This window comes from Natator depressus, chromosome 1 (assembly GCF_965152275.1).
Source record: "Natator depressus isolate rNatDep1 chromosome 1, rNatDep2.hap1, whole genome shotgun sequence".
Lineage (NCBI taxonomy): Eukaryota > Metazoa > Chordata > Testudines > Cheloniidae > Natator > Natator depressus.
The window spans coordinates 44,269,602-44,292,178 of NC_134234.1; the positions used below are offsets into that span (position 1 = coordinate 44,269,602).

Below are 22,577 nucleotides of genomic sequence, written 5' to 3' on the forward strand. Positions count from 1 at the left end.
TACCTTGACAATTGCCTGTTCAAAGAGCGGTCTTTTAACAGTGCTTCCTCGGCCACTCAGAGGGCCATAGACCTGTTTCTCAGACTGGGACTGCAATTAAACATCCAAAAGTCCACCTTAACTCTGGTGCAAACTCTGGAATTCATAGGAGCTTGCCTCGATTCAGTAACAGCCAATGCATTCCTCCCTTCACACAGGTTGATAACCGTAACCAATTTAGGCACTACAGTCCAAGTCAGCCCTCAAATATCAGCCAGAAATTATCTCCAGTTATTGGGACATATGGCAGCTGGCATCTTGGTAATAAAACATGCAAGACTTCACATGCACTGCCTCCAAGGGCTGGCTCAGAACTGTTGATTCATCAAGCAAACAATTCTCCATGCCTTTGGCAGGAGAAAAAAAAAACAACTAGTGGAAGAACCCATATAATGTTTGTTCATGGATCCTCTTTGCTCAGCCATCTCCAACATCAGTAATAACAACGGATGCACCCCTACTGGGACGAGGAGCTCACCTAGATGCTCACACTATTCAAGGCAGGTGGTCTCCTCTCCAGTTCACCCTTCACATCAACTTGCTGGAACTCAAAGCCATCAGAAATGCCTGTATCCATTTCCTCCTGCTGACCAGGGCAAATGCCTAAAGATCATGATGGACAATATGTCATGCATGTTTTACATAAACTGTCAAGGGGGAGCAAGATTGTCTTCCTTTTGCACCGAATTGGCGCATATGAAACTAAATCAACATTTCAGCAGCTTACCTTCTGGGCGTACAAAACAATACAGTGGATGCTCTCAGCAGACACTTCTCGTAAGATCATGAATGGGAGATAGATCCCACTATACTCAACCGCATATTTTAGTGTTGGGGTGTCCCACAGATAGACCTGTTCTCCCCAGCCAAGAACAAGAAGCTCTTGAGGAAGTCTGGATCACCACTCCCTGGGAGATGCCTTTCTCCTTTGTTACAGTCCAAGCCTTCTGTATGCATTTTCCCCGACTTCCTTGATATCCAAGGTGCTGTTCAAGATAAGGAAAGCCAAAGTTATTCTCTTTGTTCAGACATGGTCAAGACAAACATGGTTTCCTTACCTGTATCAGCTCACTGCTTGTCAATTGATCACTCTCCAGACTGTCCCCCATCTTCTCTCTCAGGACACTGGTCAAATCCATCACCCCAACCTTGGGGTTCTTTTGCTCAAGGCATGGCTGCTAGATCAGGGTAAGGCAAACTACGGCCTGTGTCCTGGATCCGGCCCGTCAGGGCTTTCAATCCGGCCTGCGAGATTGCCAGTCCCATGGTGCAGTGGGGCTAAGGCAGGCTCCCTGCCTGTCCTGGCCCCACGCCACTCCCAGAAGTGGCCGGCACCATGTCTCTGCAGCCCCTGGGGGAAAGGGGAACAGTGGGCTTTGTGCGTGGCCCTTGCCTCCAGGCACTGCCTCCTGCAGCTCCCATTGGCCAGGAATGGGGAACCGCGGCCAATGGGAGCTTCGGGGGTGGTACCCACAGGCAAGGACAGTGCACGACGGAGCCACCTGTCTGACCCCACCCCCAGGAGCCACTGCCGGATATATTGGCCACTTCCGGGAGCAGCATGGGGCCAGGGCAGGCAGGGAGCCTGCCTTAGCCCTGCTGCGCGCCACTGCCACCCCAGAGCCACTCGAGGTAAGTGGTGCTGGGCCAGAGCCTGCACCCCGAACTCCTCCAAAACCCCATGTCCGAGTCCCCTGCTACACTGCTCCTGCACCCCAATCCCCTTCCCTGAGCCCTCAACCGTCTCCCTTGCTTCACCCCTCCTGCTCCACAACCCTCTGCTCTGAGCCCCCTCCTGCACTCTCCACCCCCTCCTGCCCCCCAACCCCCTGCCCCAGCCCTACATTCATGGCCCTGCATACAATGTCCCCACCCAGATGTGTCCCTCGGGCCAAAAAGTTAGCCCACCTCTGTGCTAGATGGTTTGCAGGGTTAGAAACAACCCGTTCTGAGGATGTAAAGAGAGTGCTGTTACATAGCAGGAAACAATCTACTTGTGACGCATATACTCAAAAGTGGATGAGATTCAAACACTGGTGTGACATAAAAACATCTTTCACCTACATCCTCTCTATCATTTGTATTAGATTACATCTTAGAACTAAAAATGACAGGATTATCTTTAAACTCCATAAACATGCATTTGGCAGCTATTGTGGCCTTCCATCATATAGTAGAGGGTTTTTCTGTCTTCGTTTATTCTACAATGAGGAAGTTTCTCAAGGGACTGGACAGCATCTTACCACTAATCAGATGCCCTACACTGGCATGGTATCTCAACTTGGTACTCAGATGTCTTACAAGGCCTCCCTTTGGACCTTTAGCCACCTGCTCCCTTCTGCCTTGTCTATGAAAACTGCCTTTAGTAGCCATTATTTTGCTCTAAGAGTGGGTGAAATAGGAGCTAAAATGACATACCCCACCGCCACAACCTTCTTTAAGAATAATATCACACTGCGACCGTATCCCAAATTCCTGACAAAGGTATCTTTGGACTTCCACATAAATCAACCTATCTACCTTCCAGTTTTCTTCCCTAAGCCACATTGGGATAAACGAGATGAAACATTACATGCACTTGATGTCAGGAGTGCATTAGCTTTTTACTTAGACAAGACTAAGCCCTTTAGGAAATCTCCCAGATTATTTCTCTCCATTGCAGACAGAATGAAGGAATCTCCAATTTCCAAGCAAAGACTCTCTAGATGGCTATCTGGCTGCATTACCTCCTGCTATCAGTCTCATGATCTTCAACCTACCTCTAAAGTATTAAGTCACTCCATGAGATCCCTCTCTACAGGCTTTCTTAAGAATGTTCCCAGTCACAGAAATATGTAGAGGTGTGACTTGAACATTCATTCATTCATTTGCTGAACCCTGTGCAGTCACACATGCCTAGGTTTCTCATGCCATATTTGGTTCTACTGTTCTACTTTCAATCTTTAACTTGACTCCGAAGCCCCAGCCCTCCGTAGACGGTACTGCTCAATAGTCACCTAGAGTGAAGCACACAAAGGGGCACTACTCAAAGAAGAAGAGAAGGAGACTCACCCTGTGTAATAATTGTGGTTCTTCGAGATGTATCCCCCTGTGGGTGCTCCACTACCTGCCCTCCTCCTCTCTGCTTCGGAGTTCTTTACAACCCGCTTTGCGGTAGAGAAGGAACTGAGGGAGGTTTGCCTATGCAACTCTACATAGCCTCGTGCCTGGGCTGAATGGACACTGCTACCTAAAATCTCCAATCTGAGGCACATGGGGCAAAAGTGCACCTAGAGTGGAGCACCCATAGGGACACACATTTCAAAGAACTATAGTTACTGCACATGGTGAGTGACCTTTTCTTCTTTCGCTAGTGCATTTTAATCATTCTGTGAAACACATGGATATTGTCCTATATGTCAATAAAACACCCATTGCTGGACCAGCCTCTCACCCTCCCCACTTGCGGGGTCCAGTCTGAGCCCAAACATCGACACTGCAATTTTATAGCACTGCAGCCCAAGCCCTGTGAGCCAGGCCAGTCACAGATGTTTTATTGCAGTGTAGATGTACCTTAAGACACTTGTGCATAAATTATTGCTCCTGTAAAGCATTATCTTATACCTCACCATTGTGTAATTCCAATAGAAAATGTTAATTATTTTACAGCCTTTTTAAGTTGAACACTTAAAAAAAATTTCCACCATTACTGCCACCTTTTTCACCAAGAATATTCTCACCATTAAATACATTTTTTAACTTATCGACCTCTTCTCTTTTTCTCTAAACCTTTGCTTGTCATCCTATTGTTACCTCCTTCTGTAGCAATGTATCAGCTCTTTATTTTCTGCTCACAGCACATGGAGCTGCAGAGAAACTCATGGGCTTTAGCGCATAACTTTTTTTCAATATAGATAAAAACTCCATTTTGTGTGAACATTGGTGGAATTACGCTGTGTACATCATTTGGTTCTGTCCTTGTTCATTACCTTTTATTACCTGTTCATTACCTTGTTCATTACCTCATTCAAGATGCTGCTGAGCACAATGGTGTATTAGTTAGATATCTTATAAATGCACACTATAGAAAATGTGATCTAGAAAATGCAATGTGTCTATAGAATTTACAAACTAAGGCACATCAGTAGGTTTAAAAGTTTTTCCTAAACACGTATTGATTTTGGAAAGTATCTTAAATATGTATATAAACAGTGCATGTATGTATATACTGTTAATTTTAATGCTCTTGAAAGGGGCAATGTGACATGACATTCTAATAGTGGTTAAAAGGGGGATTGTTCCTTATTTATGTCATGTTTTTCAGTTTGTGAGTTTGGGAGATGAAGTTTTGAAAGTGAGTTATCTCCGAGCTTTTGTAGGGAAAAGTCAACATTTTTCCTTATGAAAATTTCTTTTGACCACATACCTTTTTGGGAATTTATTCGTATCCAGGAGCACCTATGGGCCTCTGAAGTTTTGAAATGTAAAAAAGGCAAAGGGCAGGGGAAAGGGATACAACATAAAAGTGAAGTGGCGAAGGTGAAAAGTGATAAAATCAAGATTTGATTTGTTTATTTAGTTAAGATTTATAGACCGTTCCCCAGTAGGCTCCCAATTTAGTTATTAGTCAACTAACTTCTAGTCCCAGTGAGTAGTAGTTGCAAACTTTTAAGCTATTGTGTGCTTTCTCAGCTCTCATCATAAAAAATTACTGTGCATTCTTGAAAATGAATTACTTACTGTGCTGTACACAAATGATTGCAGCCTAAAGGTAAAATTAGAAGTGTTTCAATCTTATAATAGAAATCTCTAGTTCCACTTGAATACTTGACATTCAGGAGCCTTATTTCTTAGAATTTATAAGATATTTAAGAATTATACTTCTACCTGACAAAGATCTGTGTTTTCTTTTGGAAAAATCCATTTGATTTTATTTCTTTTCTCCTTTTTAAAAAAGATATTTGGGCGATAGGGTGTATATTTGCAGAGCTGCTAACATCAGAGCCAATATTCCACTGTCGACAAGAGGACATCAAAACTAGTAATCCTTATCACCATGACCAGCTGGACAGAATATTCAATGTAATGGGATTTCCTGCAGGTACATATTGTGGTTTTTTTTAATTACTGCTGTTCAAACCAAGATACGTGTGTTTGAAATTGTTGCCATCTTTGCATATGAAGGTTGCAGCTGATCAAAGCAATAAAGCTGTTCAAATATGATCTTGTTTCATGAAATGCAAATTCAAGACTGAGTCTAAACATAATGCTGCTACCAAGTGGAATTTTGTATTACTACTACTACTGATAGGATTGACTTTGTAACATCTGTGTGTATATTCAATATTTTACCATATTTAAAAGGATTGAATTTCTTACAGGGAAATAAAAACATGAGCAGTATTTCTGCGTGTCTCCTCTGTGTTGTGTCTTAGATACTTTAAACTTTGCAGAGGACTGACAGATATAGGCAAAAAGTATTGCACCCCACTGGTAAATCTTTAGCAAATGTTTAATTATTGTAAAAATTAATGATTTTTCATTTTCAGTTTTCTGTAGTGGCAGAAAATATACTAGTGTGTCTTGATTTGGAAAAACTGCTTTAGTTTAACCAGAAAACTGAGGGTCAGGCCTAAGCCCAGACCCAAAGCAAATTCCAAACAGCGAGCCTCTTGCTACGCCTTTCCCTCAACCCCTGGTAATACCTTGTTTAGATGCCCCTGAACATGTGTTGGGTTAATGGGATGTCTTTTGGTGTTTATGTGGCTACTGGTGTGTTGTCAAAATGATAGAGGCCTTATTTTAATATTTGATCCCTCTCTCCTCATTGTGTGTGTTCCCTCCTCATCCAGAGTCCATTCAACAGGCTTCTACTAATAGTCTTGTTCTTCCACCACCTTGTTAGACTCTCCTCATTGGCTTCCTGTCTCTTATTACAAGAAGTTCAAACTCTTTGTCCCCACTGTCATATTCACCCCCTAGTCACTCTTCTTTTTTTTTCTGAACACTTCATTTCCATTTCCCACTCTTGGCTTCATGCCTTCCATCATGCTACTCCCAACTTGTGGAACAATCTTTCTTTCCCCATCTATCTAATGTGCCTTCTCTTTCCTCCTTCAAAAAAATCTCCTTAAAGCTGATATCTTTAAGCAATCCATTCTTCTCTCACTACTAAACTATTTTTTTCATCTTTATCTTGCTTTATTTAGACTCTAAACTCTTTTGGTGCAGAGATTCTTTGTTTGTGAAGTTCTATGTAAATATATAGTACTGTATTAATGTTTTGTAATAAGTTTGGATTGGATTGTGTGAAAGTTGATCTTGGTTTGAAGGTCCCCATTTCTTACCCAAGAGTATATTTATCATTTTATTACTTTAAAACCTTTTCTTGTATCATTTGCCATTATAAAACCATTAATCTGGTGCAAAAGCCAGACAAATATGAGAGGGAGGAAAAGGAAACACAAACAAAATACAAAGCAGGAAACAATTAGATAAATTCCCTCCGTAGTTGTTTCTAGATTTTTATTGACCTCATCTTCTATCCAGATGGACCAACAAAGTCCTCTGTTTTTCAGGTTGATGTCGATTCTCTGTCATTAATGCCATGCAATCATAAACAGTTGTAAAGTTCAGCAGCTCGTAAAGTTCCAGGAGTACAAACCTAAATTATACAGATGGGTAGATTTTTCAAATACATAGCTACAGGAGACTGTCATACAGTCTCTAGGCCAGAAACATGATTCTTTGTCTGCAGGAAAATGGTAAATGCCATCCCAGAGAACAGGAAAAAACTTAGAAGAAAAAGAGGCTACCAACTTGGAGCTTTGGGATTGACTATATGCTTAAAAATTATTTACAAAGTGAAAGATCACAAACTTCAGGGTCACATTAAAATAGTTTTAAGTTATTTGATTTTTTTTTGCCTTATATATTAATAAATTGAGAAATAGGTTCCTTATATATAGTCTGTGCTTGATATACCTTAATAATTGCTAACATATATCCTTTAATTACAGCATGTGTCTGGGATAGAATTGGCTAAAACTTTTATATTTGTTGAAGGGAGGGGGCAGCTATAGTGGCTGCTGCAGATTATGGGTAATGCCATCCCAAGCACCCCATGGCAAAACAGATGACGCAGAACCACTGCACTAAGCCATCAGGAACTTGGGGCAGTTAGAACAGGAAAGGCTGAGAGGAGGAAATGATACAGCTACTGATTTCCTTTTGGGTTCTCTGATATGGTGGTTGTGATTGATCTTGGTGGGTTTGACTTGGTGTGAATCACTTCTCCAAGGCAACTTTTTAGGAGGAGTGGAATATACTGCATCTTTGGGCCTCATTATCCATCTTAGTGAGCAATGAAGGTAGTTCCTGTGGGTTAGGACTGACTCAAGCTGGCTTGTCAGTGTGTCTTTGTGATTTCCTGTTAGATCAAATTTGTCACCCTGATACAAACTCCTTAAAAAAAATGAAAGAACCTTAATCAAAATCTTGTATTGCTACTTTCTCAACTACCTTAACGTCAGTATCGTCTTTAAATAAATGAATGAAACCTGATCTGGGAGGATGCTAATTGGAACATGATCAATTCCTGCTGGCATGTTAGTTTCATGTGAAATCTTGTACATAGTTTAGCAACTATTATTGCAGTTGGGGGTGGTATTTAAGGTTCTTAAATTGAGGAGTTAATTGGCACATTGTCAGAACCTGTTCCATTATTGTCCATTGTGAAGAGATATTGAGGGCATTCAAGGAATGTAGAGACTAGGACAAAGCCAGGTTAGGTATGTGGGAAGAGAAAAATAAGATTAAAAAGAGATTTTGAATTATGTCTTTTCCTCTATATACAAAAGAAGGCATATGAGAAAGTACTAATGCATGTTGATCTTGCAGATAAAGATTGGGAGGACATAAAAAAGATGCCTGAACATTCAACATTAATGAAAGATTTCAGAAGAAACACGTAAGTTAAAGTTTTGCTGAGCGTTTTAGAGAGATTAGTTGTCTATTTCATCTTAATTATAATTACCTTATTTAAAAATACTTTGCTGTAGTAGGCACCATCTTATAACCATATGGTAAAGGATGAATATGAAATTATTATGGCTTAGATGATGGAGGAAATACGTAATTATATTTAAATGAAATTCCTTAAATACTAGGATGCTTAAAACTCAGTGTACTGTGGCTGTTCAAGTGTAGAAAATGTTAGAAGCCAGATACTGGTTATCCAGAAAGCACTGTTTAGTGAAATGAGAAGTAAAGTGGCAAATGTGAAATTGATGATCTATGTGAGCGGAACTGGATGACTCTTGAGGTTGCTAATCACAGCCTTTCATAGATGTTACAACTTCAGATTTGTATCAAATCTATGGTGATGGAAAATTGTTCCTTTGTGATAAATATGTCAAAAGAGTTGGTGGCCTGACTCTACTTCCACACAAACTGTCAGCACAACTGGCAGTCTCAGGCTTGGTCTACACTAACGAGGATCTAAGTTATGCTTGTTAAGTTGCATAAATGATGTAACTGAAGTTGAAGTAGCTTAGATGGACTTACAGTGGTATCTGCACCACACATGCTCTCCCGTCTACATAGCTTCCACCTCTCGGAGAGGTGGAGTAGTGAAGTTGATGGGAGAGCGCTCTGCCATCAATTTATCGCGTCTTCACTAGACTCACTAAATCGATGCCCGCTGGATCAATCGCAGCAGTGCCGATTTAGCCAGTAGTGAAGACAAGCTCTCAGTACATAGGTCAAAGCTAAATATGGGGTGAAGGCAAGGGGGGGTCTCTTAGAACTGGGTTTAGTCACCTTGACAGAGTAGTTTGGCTTTGTCTGCAGTAGAGAACTGAACTGTTCCTACTTGAACCTGTTGGATAGAAACAATTTAATACAAATGGCTTAATGTGTCCACACTCACCAGGCAGATTCTGACCTGTTGCAGTTTAGCCTTGTGACTGAACTACTATGTTTTAAACAATAGCAGTTGCATTGCCTCTGGGCACCTATTCCAAAAGCAGTGAATTTTGGGAGATTCTGAAAGGCAACCCATTGTATTGTTAGGGCAGTGTTGAAAAGGCTGATTAAATATTTAAGCCCCGTGCACGCTGGCACTAAAACAGTACAGACTGATAAAATGATATTTAAACTTGCTGAAAAGGAAGCCTAATCGAAATAGGATTTGAGATGCATGATCATTCAGAGCACTTTTGTTTGTGGTCGTTTTGTATGTTTTACAAGCATGCTAGGAGGACAAAAGTGTTATTTCTCTAATGTCAACAAGGAAGCCTCCGGTGCCTGTGCCTTAGCTGTTCAGTGGACAAAAATGGAGCTTTAGTCTCCAGAGTTGTCAGTCAGCATCTTTCATAAGCACTAGGTTAACTTTCTCTAAAAATGCCTAGTACTAACATTGAGATATACAATACTTTTTTTTTTCCCTCAGGTATACCAACTGCAGCCTTATCAAATATATGGAAAAACATAAAGTTAAACCAGATAGTAAGGCATTCCACTTGGTAAGCTTCTGGTAATCATATCAATTGAAAAAGCCACATATATGTTAGCAGTGGTCAAATTTGGGGCTGGGCTGGTGCCAAGTGCTCTTTCACTGAATTTATTTGCAGTGCTCCAAACTATTAACATGTATTTTCCGAACTGGAAACACTGCAGAGTACTTCTCATTTATTGCTCCTGAGTAAGAGAATAATTGCATGAAGAATTTAAGTGGTTTGGAATTTGAATACAATACATCACAGGTTTTCTATTTTTAATAATCATGGTAAATTTGTGGTTTTATTTTTGTTACTGTAGTTCTGTTTTTAATGCACTTTACTGCTTTTTCATTTGCGTGTATTTTAAAAAAGCAAATTAAAATCTATTTGTGATACAAAAAATCATTAAATCTAGAAGATGCATATTGATTTGAACATTTTCCTTATTTAGCATATCAGATAGGTACTCTGGGAAATATTGTATTAAACTTTGAAAGTTTAGTTTATCAAATTTAAAGAGCCTGCTTCCTAGAGGCACAACTCTTTTTTAGTGGCTTATTTATAGATACTTCCTAGTAAAATGTTCTTCTCATAAGTTGTGATAGCTGCATACCAAAATGTTTCCTCACTAAAACTCTGATTCAGCAATGTACTTACGCTTTTGTATAACTATAAGGACATAAGTAGTCATATTACTTAAATAACTTGCTGAATTGGGGACTGATTTTTTTGTGTTGTGTTTTCAAACGGATATATTGTAGAACTGTTGATACATTGCTTATATTTAAAGAGCATTTAGGCAAATTTAAAAACCTAGACATAAAGTACTGCTGACCTCTGTCAGCAGGTTTAAAGAGAAACAAATCTATCGATTTAACTTGTAGAATTCCAGCATCTTCTTTCCAATGTAAAGATATAGATATATACAGGTTTCAGGTAACAGCCGTGTTAGTCTGTATTCGCAAAAAGAAAAGGAGTACTTGTGGCACCTTAGAAACTAACCAATTTATTTGAGCATAAGCTTTCGTGAGCTACAGCTCACTTCATCGGATGCATACTGTGGAAAGTATAGAAGATCTTTTTACACACACACAGCATGAAAAAATGGGTGTTTACCATTACAAAAGGTTTTCTCCCACTCTCCTACTGGTAATAGCTTATCTAAAGTGATCACTCTCCTTACAATGTGTATGATGATCAAGTTGGGCCATTTCCAGCACAAATCCAGGTTTTCTTCCCCCCCCCACCCCCACCCCCCTCCCCCCACACACAAACCCACTCTCCTGTTGGACAGTCTCTACATAAAAGAATAAATGGACAAAAATCAGATGTCAAGAATTATAACATTCATAAACCAGTCGGAGAACACTTCAATCTCTCTGGTCACGCGATTACAGACATGAAAGTTGCGATATTACAACAGAAACTTCAAAACCAGACTCCAGCGAGAGACTGTTGAATTGGAATTCATTTGCAAATTTGTTAAACCCTGGATTTGTGCTGGAAATGGCCCACCTTGATTATCATACACGTTGTAAGGAGAGTGATCACTTTAGATAAGCTATTACCAACAGGAGAGTGGGTTGGGGTGGGGGGGGGAGGAGAAAATCTGGATTTGTGCTGGAAATGGCCCAACTTGATTATCATACACATTGTAAGGAGAGTGATCACTTTAGATAAGCTATTACCAGCAGGAGAGTGGGGTGGGGGGAGAGAAAACCTTTTGCAGTGGTAAACACCCATTTTTTCATGCTTTGTGTGTATAAAAAGATCTTCTGTACTTTCCACAGTATGCATCCGATGAAGTGAGCTGTAGCTCACAAAAACTTATGCTCAAATAAATTGGTTAGTCTCTAAGGTGCCACAAGTACTCCTTTTCTTTTTATAGATATATACATCCCCCTCACTCAGTCCTAGGCAGGCAGCTCTGTGTGCTGTCTCCACCTCCAGGTATCGCCCACGCAGCTCCCATTGGCCGTGGCTCTTGGGAGCCCCCCAGGTGAGCACCGCCCAGAGCCTTTCACACCCTGTCACGTGCCCTAACCCCCTGCCCCCTCCCACACCCAAATTCTGCTGTTGCTGGGGTGGAGAGGGGAGGCATGGAGCCAGGTAGGGAGCCTCCCAATGTCCGCTCTTCCCCCTCCCCCCAGCACCAGCTGCCTGGCCACGCCTCCACCTAGGAGCTGAGCGAGGGGGATGTTGCCACTTCTGGGGAGTCCCCCAGGTAAGTGCCGCCCACGAGCCCGTCTCACCCTGTCCGGTGCCCCTGCCACCTCCCACACCCAAACTCTGCTGTGGGGGACCCCGCGGGAGCACAAGACTGCCCCAGCAGCGGCCGATGTGCCTGGTGCAGGGGCTACCTGAGCTGCCCCTGAGCCAGGCACATCGACCGCTGTGGAGGTCATGGAAAGTCATGGAATCCATGACAAACTCGCGGACTTATCTATAAGTGAATAAAACGCCTTTGACAAGTGCTGTTGGACATGAAGTTTTAAATAGTGAGACGGACAATACAACATCACTGTTGTACTAGTCTCTGATTATTGTGATTTGAAGTGGGGTTAATTATAGTTTGTAGAATTTGGAGGCCTAAGATACTTCCAATAATTCCAAATGCTTTTGTCTTCCTTTAGAACAGATGCACTGCCTTCTGCCTGCAAGTTTGATTACATTTGACACTACTGTAGGCAAAAGATTTCACTGCTAGCTCTACATAGTAAGACAAAATCTTACAGTAGCACAGAATTGCTAGTTAAGAATAATTGACAAATTTCTCTCCGTCCTACCCCCCAACATACACCATTTTATCCTAATTCTACAGCATGTAAAGAGGTCACTTTATCAAGTTTTCAGATCTCCATTAGGCAATCTAATAGCAAATCCAATTATGCAAATTTTAGTGTCAATCTTGGTAACTGATTCATACTGGTCACTTCAGCATTAAGTAATGCACTTATCATATAAACCCAAACTGCTTTTCATTCCTTGCCAGGAGCCAAAAATCCCTACTTTTCCCTACCTAACTGCCAAAATCTCTAGTTTCCTCTTGACAGCTTCTGTAGTACAGTTAAGCATTTCCAGTACAAAATTCTGGACCACTTTGAAAATTAAGATTAAAAATGTATGGGCAGCATAACATAAATTTAATATAAAATTAAATATCACTGGGAATACTGTAGTGATTCTATTATTCATTTTCATATTTAATTCCTAGGGGCACAACTGGAATTAAATCAGTTTTTTAATTTATCTGAAGCTGCTGCATTTCCAGTCTGCTGCAGGGGTCTTCTACAAAATGTAGGTCAAGCTTGCCATGTAGTACAGGTCTTGATAATAAGCAGTTTTAATATCCCACACAATAAGACAATGGGTCACTTTGGTTCAGAGCAAATTAGCTTAATTGAAGAAGGGTGAATGGTCTGGCCAAGTTCGCCTGAAAACTTCTCCTTTGTTTTCCAAATCTTGAAGGTCTTGAGATTCATTTTGCTGTTCAGTGGAGACAGTCAGTCACAAAGTAATCATGGATAGGATGTGCTCACAAAATGTTTTGTAGTTGTCCTCCCTCTCCTCCCCGCCATGGTATCACTACAGGGCAGCAGTTGTTAGGATACCTTAACTGTGTATGTCTTACCTCTAATGTTTTTGGATTTCCATCCCAAAAGAAGGGATTAAAACAGGGTGCAAGATCAGGGCTATCCATACTAATTCCACCAGAGCTTTTGGGACAAGCTCCAGAGGGAAGATTGAGTCTGAATATGTTCATGCAATTACACATTGATTTTTCCCTCTTGAAGTTGGCATTTCTTTGGAATTGTTCCCCTGACTCACTCCCCCTTTGTTCCTCTTCAGCTTGATGCATTAAGGTGAGGCGCCCTCTTAGAGACAAAGAACTAGCTTTGGTACCCCTACTCTGACCTTGATCGCAGAGTGTGGTCCTTTATAGTACACAGTGTGGTTGCTCCTGTGTTGCTTGCTTTGGGGGCAAGCCCTCTTTACAGTCTAGCTGTTGGTGAGGATTGATCACCAGAGGGTGAATCCTGCTGTCTAGTTTCTAAATAGCAACTAGTCCCAGTGAGAAGCCTCCATCTGTTATCCCTTCACATTCTATAAGTGGGGGTTTTACCCCACTGAACTCAGCCCTTACCCACTAGTCTTATTTGCAATCTCTTGTTTTGAGGGAACATGGATTGTAAAGGAGTTCAATGAGGTTTATGGTTATTGATTCCAATAAGAATCTTGTTCTTATTTTCAGCTCATGTTAACTTTACTCTTTTGGAATTTAAATGGAATTGTTCTGCCTAATGTTTCATGTGGGCCTAGACATTGGTAGGGTCTCTTCCTGTCACTCCCCCAAAGTCTCTGTCTGATAGATTTGTGGTGATGGAATCTAGCTCTTCAGGTTGAAAGATGCCTTAATTTAATTCCTGTTCCAAAGGGTAAAAGGAAAATTGTCCCGTCAGTTTGTAATAGACATAGCAGAACACTAGAAGACTCAGTCAGTTCCCCAACACAGTCCGCAGCAAACCCATGAAATCAGACTCTATGGGATCCATGAAAATCCTCTGCTCTCTCTGCACCAATCCCCTCCCAGACCTACTCAAAACTCCTCTTTTTTATTATGCACGTGTTCTTAGGCAAACTCCCCAGTATCCTCAAAGACCCTCTTTTCTCTCTCTCTCTCTCTCTCTCAACCAGAGCAGACAAAACACTTGCATAATTTCTTTATTTTATTATACTATTTTCTGACATCCTAATGTAATTAGAAAGTATCCCAGAACCCAGAATCTTCTTCGAGTAGTTCCTATGGGTGTTCCACTGTAGGTGTGCTTGCATTCCTGCACTGCTGACTGGGGAACTTTGGTAGCAGTGTCCGGTAGGCCCACACATGCTCTCTCTTTCCTTGCCACAAGGCTAGTCAGCACACGCGGGCTAACCCCACTGAGTTCCTTTTCAACCGCCCTGGGTAGAGACAGAGCTATTAGCAGTCCATTAACGACTATTATCTCAACCTTACTTTTGTAGCCTAGAGCTTAGTTTTTAGTAGTAGTTGTTGCAGTGTGTCTCCTTTTCTCAAAAAAATAATAAAATCTATACCTATAAAGAGATTGTATTTGTTTTTCTTCCTGCCCTTTCTTGTTGGGGGCTCTTCCCCCCCCAACGGGATATGCCCGGTTCTCTGGGCTTCAAGAAGTGCCTCTCATGCAACAAGGCTATCCCGTAGCAGAAACATATTCACGATGCTTTCGTTGCCTTGGGGAAGGACATGTCTCTAAAATATGCTCTCTGCCAGCAGCTTAGACCTTGGTCTTGCAAGGACAGAGCTGAGGCAGAAGATTATATTCATAGAGGCACCCCTCACACCTTTACGGACCCACAACAAGAGTCACCAAGCAGATGTGAGTCTTCCCCACATCCCTCAACACCCAAGAGCTATGGGGTGAAGACATCAGCCGCTGATGTCTCTCGTAAATCAAAAAAGAGAGCTGGAAATCCCCCCAGTGAGCCACGAGCTAGCCGCAAACAATCCCCAGCATGGTTGGTATCCTCGATACTGTCTCCACCGGGACAGATCAAGCCTGAATACTCACGGCTCAGGACAGTCTACAGCGGCAGGTACCATTGACACACCTCCAGATTCAGTGGGCATGGGCACAGAGTCAACAGCGCTGAGGGAGAAGGACAGGAGCAAGCACTTGAAGACGCTATCATTACCAACATCACGTCTGGTGCAGGCAAGATCTCTGTCCTCCCTGGCACCACCAGTGGCACTGAGCTGGTCAGCACTGCTGCAATTCCAGTAATCAAGGGACCTCCGTATAACTGGTGTGCCAGAGTCTCCTCTCCTCAGTACCGGGACCTCCACACCGGGTCTTTGTCCGGCACAGGAGTCTTACCCGCTGCCTTGCCACGCTCCCCTGCTCTCTAGTGCAGACTCGGATAGTGAACCAGAGGAGGGGGTTCTCAATACTCCTCCCATGTTCCCTACAGTGCCAGATATTAACAGGGTCCCCGGGTATATCCTCATATGGCCCCACAACCGTTATCCTGGTACGGTCAATCATGGACACCACCACCGGGCTCTATGCGACCACCACCCCAGTGGCCATACTGGGACCCCTCGGCTCTACATACTGCTTCCATACCCCTGGGGCTCCTAGCCCCACCCAAGAACCCTGAGATGTGCTCCCTCGGCCATGGCATCCAGGGCTTCAGGAAATCCTGGAGAATCATAAGAGTGATTTTGAGGAAGAGGCGACCCCAAAGACCATATCCTTTTCCATCTCAGATGAGGCTGTCATGCCTCCCGCACCATCCCTGGCAGATTATTTTTGCCTCTTCCAGGATCTCACAAGGAGAGTTGCAGACTCTCTCCAGATACCGCTGAAAAAAGTCAAGGACACACACTGCAAGCTCCTTGACATTCTCCATTCATCTTCCTTCTCAAAAATTTCCCTCCCTATTAATGAGGCTCTCCTTGATCCTTCGAAATCCAGATGGCATATGCCAGCATTGCTAACTCTGACATGCAAGCGGGTGGACAAAAGAGAGACAGAATTCCCGGCAAGAGAGACAGAATTCTTCTCCCACCCAACTCCATTGTGGTGGATGCTTTAAATACATTGTTTTAATGTGATTTAGATGGAATGCGAGCCTCTTAGCTAATGACTGCTGCTCTCCTAATATGGCTGCTGACAAAGGCCTTAGGCCTTACAATATGGCTACAGGAAAAGGCCTTATCCTTACACCGTGTTGGTTGAGGTGCCGATAGATCACTCCCCAAAACTTCTACAACCAACCATCGCTACCCATCCATTTGGCCACCGGCTGGCAGTGTTCTGCGGCACCTGGGAGCACACAACATTGGACCCATGGGTCTTAGAGATCATTTGTAAAGGGTACTCTACCCATTTTACCTCTCTGCCCCCTCCACAACACCCTTCCCCGACCCTTCTCACAAGAGTTTACTACGACAAGAGGTAGATAGTCTCCTCGTTAGGAGCCAGAGAACCAGTACCTCAACATCTATGAAGCATAGGGTTCTACTCTTGCTGTTTCCTAATACTCAATAGGAAGGGAAGTTAGAGATCCATATGAGACCTCCGTTTGTAAAAAAGTTTGTAAAAGCTCAAAAATTCAAGGTGGTCATTTCAGCAATGATAATTCCAGTGTTGGAATAGGGAGACTTGTTTTCAGCCCTCAACCTTTAGGATGCCTACTTTCATATTTCAATCATACCGACTCACAGGTGATTTCTCAGATTTATTCTTGGACAAGACCACTGCAGGGTGCTCCACTTCCGGCTATCATTTGGTCCCGAGAATAATTTCCAAAATTCTCTCAGTGATGGCCTCCCACTTACATGCCCAAGGGGTCATGATCTATCCTTATCTGGACTATTGCCTCCTCAAAACCTGGTCTCTCCAAGAGGCTCACCGAGTCACCAAAGCTGCAGTGTACTTGCTTAAGGAATTGGGCTTACAGGTCAGTGCCTAGAAATCACCCCTCGCTCCAATACAGTACCTGGAATTCATAGGCTCCGACCTCAACTGTTTAGAGGCCAGAGCTCTCCTACCTCAACACAGATTCCTCTCTCTGGCTACACTCACAGAGACCATTCAAAAGAGCCCACAGATATCAGCCAGAAACAGCCTACAACTCTTTGGGCATGTGTCAGCAGGCACAGTGGTAATACCTCATACCAGGCTTCACATATGGTGCCTTCGTATGTGGTTCAACTCAGTTTACAGACCAAACAGAGACAGACTAGACAAATCCCTGTCACTACCCACAAGGGTCATAATTCCCCTAGACTGATGGAGAGGCCCAGCCAACATTTGCAAAGGGATCCCCTTCTTGCAAACCCCTTCCCCCCCGTTGTTGCTTCTCACCACCGACGCATCGCTCAGAGGGTAGGGAGCACATCTAAATGGCCTTACAACACAAGGCAAATGGTCTCCCTCAGAGATATCCCTTCACATCAACCTCTTCAAGCTAAGAGCAGTCAGGAATGCTTGCACCCAGATCCTCCTCCTGATCAAAGGATCACACATGAGTCCATAAGGTGAGTAACTTCTTCCCAGCACCAGTGAATTCCTGGGTTCTGTGATGCTCCCAGAAACACTTTTTTCCAATTTTCATAAATAGGGCAAATTTTCATAGGCTCTCTGGTTTCTCAGAGTCTTTTCCCCTTTTCACACTCTGATCCTTACACACACACACCCTCCCCCCAGGTAGAACTTATCTGGGACTTCTCTAGGTTCTTCTTCCCATGTTGTCTATTTATCTCTTTTTTGTATATAATTTTTTATTTCTATTTTCTTTCCCTGAGTTCCCCTTATGTATGCCTATGGTCATGAGACAGTGCACCCAGCCACTCGGCTCCTACTATGCTAAACTGCAGAGTCCCTTCTGGAAAATTAGGTGAAACCTCATTTCCCTTCCCAGATACAATGCAGCTAGGCTCTGTGCTGACAGGATGACATCACAGTACAAAGCTGAAATGCTCTCTGCACTGTCTTTCCTTTCTCCCAGGGTTAGATAATGTTTACTCTTGTTTTTTGATGGAAAGTCTTTTACTAACAGATACTTCTGCACTCCCTGAGTGGAGCAGAAAAAGTCTGAGTTTCAATCTCTTCTGTGTCATGATAGTTATATAGTCATTCATCTCTGAATTTCCACTGTGTTTTCTATTTTCTCCTGCCAGTTTGTGATCCAGTGTGCTTAGAACTCATCAGCATCTTACTGATAGCTCCATAACCTAATAACCATAATGCTATGCCAGGATGTTGTTTTGTTTAGTTTGTGCTGTGAGACGCCATTCAGTGTATCGGCTCTCCCTCTTTCCTTTTCCGGTGCCTGAGTCAGTGCAAGAAGAGTTCCATTCAAACTGATACTTCACAAAAGCCATGTGCAGACCGTGAAGAACTGCTTGTGAATCTCATGCTGTAAGTTGAGTGTATAACTATTTTAAAGACTTCCATCAGTGATTAGGTGCGACTGGAATTTAGTAAACCATTCTGTCAGTTATGCACAAAAGAAATAGTTGGCTTTGCAGTGCTAACAGGAGTAAAGAGCAATTGAAAAAACCAATTTGTCACTAAAATAAACCAAAAACCAAATACAAGGAGCAGACATGGAGTTAGAAGATTCCATTTTTATATAGTCACTTTTCAAAGTAGATTCACACTTGTTTATAAAAGCAACAATGGTTGGAAAATACAGCAGTCCACATACTGAGTGATGTAAGTAATGAGAGCCCATTGCCTTGTGCGCCTTTCTTTGCATGGCTTCATCGTTCAATAAAGCATTAAGTTCAGAATTTTCATCTTTATCTTCTAAGCCGACTATGGGATTTGCCTAGGTACGTGAAGGACCATCTCATTCTACACAACTTCCCCTGTCACAGTTACGTTCCACTATATTAATGGAACTGTCAGAGAAGGTGAAACTCATATGTGTGGAAAGCACAGTTCTCGGTGTATATGGCACTTGGTCTTGAAACTACTACATATCTCACCGCTTTTAGATTGAATGGAAGCCCCACGACTTTGACCTACTCTTCTCATAATAAAATAAAAATATATACTGTGAGAGCTGGAGAAAATGAGAGAATTTCTAGGCCTTGTCTAGAAATATTGCATCAGAGTAATTGTAATTAGTTTGCCTTAAAGGGCCTTGTGTCCACTCACAGCTTCTTCTTAAACCAAATTATTTGGCATCTTAGATTGCAGTAAGAAATCCTTGGAATGGAAGCAACTCTACTTCACACTGAGTTTGTCCGCTTTAATGTTTGTGTGGACATATTCTTAGCTACTCCACTTCTGACAGTCATCCAACTACTATACCCCACACTGCATTGCTTCACAATGGATGAGCTTGTTTCTGTGCCCTCCACTTTTCTGGGGTCATCTTGATTGATGTCATCTCTCTGTTTAAAGGGTGGCAAACAGCCAGGAGTACCGCTTTTCCATACCAGTATTCAATAGTAATGAGTTCACACACCAGAGTATCCATATCCATTATAGCAGCCATGCTCCCCCTCCCTCATGGTTCTCTGTAAACCCTTGCAGAAGTTCTGGACTTGATTGCTGTCTTTGGAAGAGCTGCATGTCCAGTCCCATCTGTAGAAGAGTCACTGGAATATAGACATCTACAAGATACTATTAGAGCAAATAAAGAAGAGGGGCTCTCCTGGAGATGTCCCAAATGCCTAGTTAAAACAAAGGAGCTCTGGCAAAAGTACCTAAGCACAAGGGACCTCTGGAAATGCTCCCACTACCTGCTCATATTCTGAAGATCTTAACTGCGTTTTGCAAGGAATGTCACCAGCAAACCTGAGAATTATGTGGTGGATAGTTATCAACAAAAGACCCCAGACAAAACAGAAAGCATCCAAGACAACATGGCAACACCCCAAATCCCACCAAAAGCCTGGAACCCATATTTGTCATGGGCTCCAACCAGAAAGAGATTTATCAGGGTAGCCAAGAACTATGAAACAGCAGATTTGGACATTACATGAGAACCTCATGTGGACACATTGCTGTGGAGAAAATCTCTACCAGCAGCCAGACTGAAATTGCTGCAAAGGGAGCTTTACCCGTAAATATTGTGTTCAGTATTATGACATAACTGCTTTGGGTGATTTAAACTACTTTTTCTTTCCTGACACCATACTTGACAGAGCTGGGAGTCTTCCACCTACTTGCATTTAACATCCCCCTCCCCAGCATGCTCAAAATGGTATCTACACTGGAGACTTATAGCTGTTAAGTTTTATTTCTCTACAGTATGAAATCCTGCAACCACTAGCCACACTTATCACCTCCATACCACCCTTCTCAAGCTGCTTCCCATTCGCTCTCCCTTCCTCCCATTCACCCCTAGGTCAAAAAGTCAGCACCAGAGGAGCTTTAAATAAATAAATCAAACACATTGCAAGGCAAGCATGTTTATTTTAGAGGAAGATCCAGAAAGAGGAAAAAATAGTAGAAAAGGTACATTGGCTCATTTTCATCATTGCATTCAGTTTTAGTAAAGTTGAGATCTCTTGAGGTATTTGGCCCAAAACAGGTGATAGACACATTTCAGAAGGGATAAGACATTAAAAGGCATTTGGCTTTTAGAACAGCTAGTCCAGAACTCTTTTAACTTTGAAGTGTACTTTATGTAGGTATTATAAAAGAGAACTTAAGGCAAAGATAGTGGTGTGTCTTGTCATGCACCACACTGGAATGCACAGAAGCTCTCTCAGGATTGCCCATATATCTAGTGTAGGGGTCAGCAACCTTTCAGAAGTGGTGTGCTGAGTCTTCATTTATTCACTCTAATTTAAGGTTTCGCATGCCAATAATAAGAATCCATGCCATCCGTGCTGAGCTGCGTCCCTCTTGGCCCTGTCTGCACCCCTCACAGCCCCAGGCTGGGGCCAGAGGGCCACAGCTGGGGGCAGCTGCAGAGCCCCGGGCTGGCAGCCAGGACCCCAGGCCGGCAGCAGAGCCCCCCGGACTGGTGGCCAGAACCCGGGGCTGGCAGCGAGCTGAGGGGGCCGGCAGCTGGAACCCTGGCTTGCAATGTGCCGGCGGCTGGTACCCCAGGCCAGCAGCGGAGCCCCTGGGACTGGTGGCCATGACGTGGGGCTGGTGGACGGAACCCCGGCTGCCAGCGGAGCCCCTGGACTGGTGGCCAGGACCCGGGCAATGTGAGCGCCACTGAAAATCAGCTTACGTGCCGCCTTTGGCACGCGTGCCATAGATTGCCTACCCCTGATCTAGTGTTTCTGTTCCACTCGTGCACCATGTACGAGGTAAATTGGCGTGTTGGTAAATAGGAATGCTGTGTATCTTCCTGGTTTGCCCATTGCTTCAGGATTTTCCTCAGGGTAACATCTTCCAACGTGAGGATAAGCCTGCAGGGTTTCACATGGAATAACTAGCTGGCTGACTGCTGCCCCTATTCACACGTCCCTGTAGCCCTCCACCTACCTGAAGCCAGCACAGGCAAACAACTATCCTCACACCTACTCAAACTAGCACAGTTACTCAGCCTTTGTTATAGAGGGCCTATACTAGAAGGGAAGTAATTTGACAAAACAATTTACCATTTCAAAGGGAACCTCTGCATGGGAGGAGAAGATGGGAATGACATTCCAAAATTGTGGAAAAGAAATATTTTATCGTTGGCCTGGAGACTAGGATTGGCGCAATAAATACTAGTGCTTTTTCTGACTTTCCTTAGCACCTGTAATGCCATGGTGCTCACAAGAAGGGGAGATATCACCCACAGAGAAGGTGACAAATCTCTGAATGGGAGGTAGGGAGAAGAAGCAAGAGAGGATCTGTTCCAGGAGCTATTAAATTCATCCCAAAAGAAGGCCATGAAGGCAGAGTTGTGGAGGGATGGTTTTCTTGGTGCATTCTCTAAGGATCAAAAGAGATCACATGGCCCTGGAAAGGGACATGATGCAGACCATGTACAGGCAAACACCTGTGATGGCGCACCTTTTGTTACAAAGGTCAAGATTTGCACCTGAACCATCCAATGTCCTCTAAAATGAGTTCAGTCAACCTAATTATAGGCCCTTCCCACAACAATCAACCCCAGGACATGGAGGAAGAGAAACCTTTTGAGATCATCACCTACAGCACTCCTTGACCATGCTTCCATTCCATTGGTCTTAAGTTTGCACCACATTCTTGCTTAATTGTTTTTGTTTTTATTCGAGATGCAGTTTGTTACCTGTAAAAAGAAAAGGAGTACTTGTGGCACCTTAGAGACTAACAAATTTATTTGAGCATAAGCTTTCGTGAGCTACAGCTCACTTCATCGGATACATGCAGTGGCAAATGCAGGGGGGAGATTTTATATACACAGAGAACATGAAACAATGGGTGTTACCATACACACTGTAATGAGAGTGATCAGGTAAGGTGAGCTATTACCAGCAGGAGAGGAAAAAAAACCTTTTGTAGTGATAATCAAGGTGGGCCATTTCCAGCAGTTGACAAGAACGTGTGAGGAACAGTGGGGGGGGGGGGGCATGGGGAAGTAGTTTTACTT

At 43.0% G+C, this 22,577-nt stretch overlaps 1 protein-coding gene across 3 annotated transcripts in view; it reads left to right on the top strand.

The window, feature by feature from the left end:
- The window catches only part of CDK8 (cyclin dependent kinase 8), a 185,249-nt gene that overhangs the window by 148,881 nt on the left and 13,791 nt on the right, over positions 1–22,577 (top strand). For all 3 annotated transcript variants that reach the window (XM_074958682.1, XM_074958691.1, XM_074958701.1), the window contains 3 exons: positions 4,976–5,119; positions 7,918–7,987; positions 9,470–9,542. In XM_074958682.1, the coding sequence (XP_074814783.1) occupies positions 4,976–5,119; positions 7,918–7,987; positions 9,470–9,542 (287 nt within the window). The remainder of the gene's footprint in view (positions 1–4,975; positions 5,120–7,917; positions 7,988–9,469; positions 9,543–22,577) is intronic.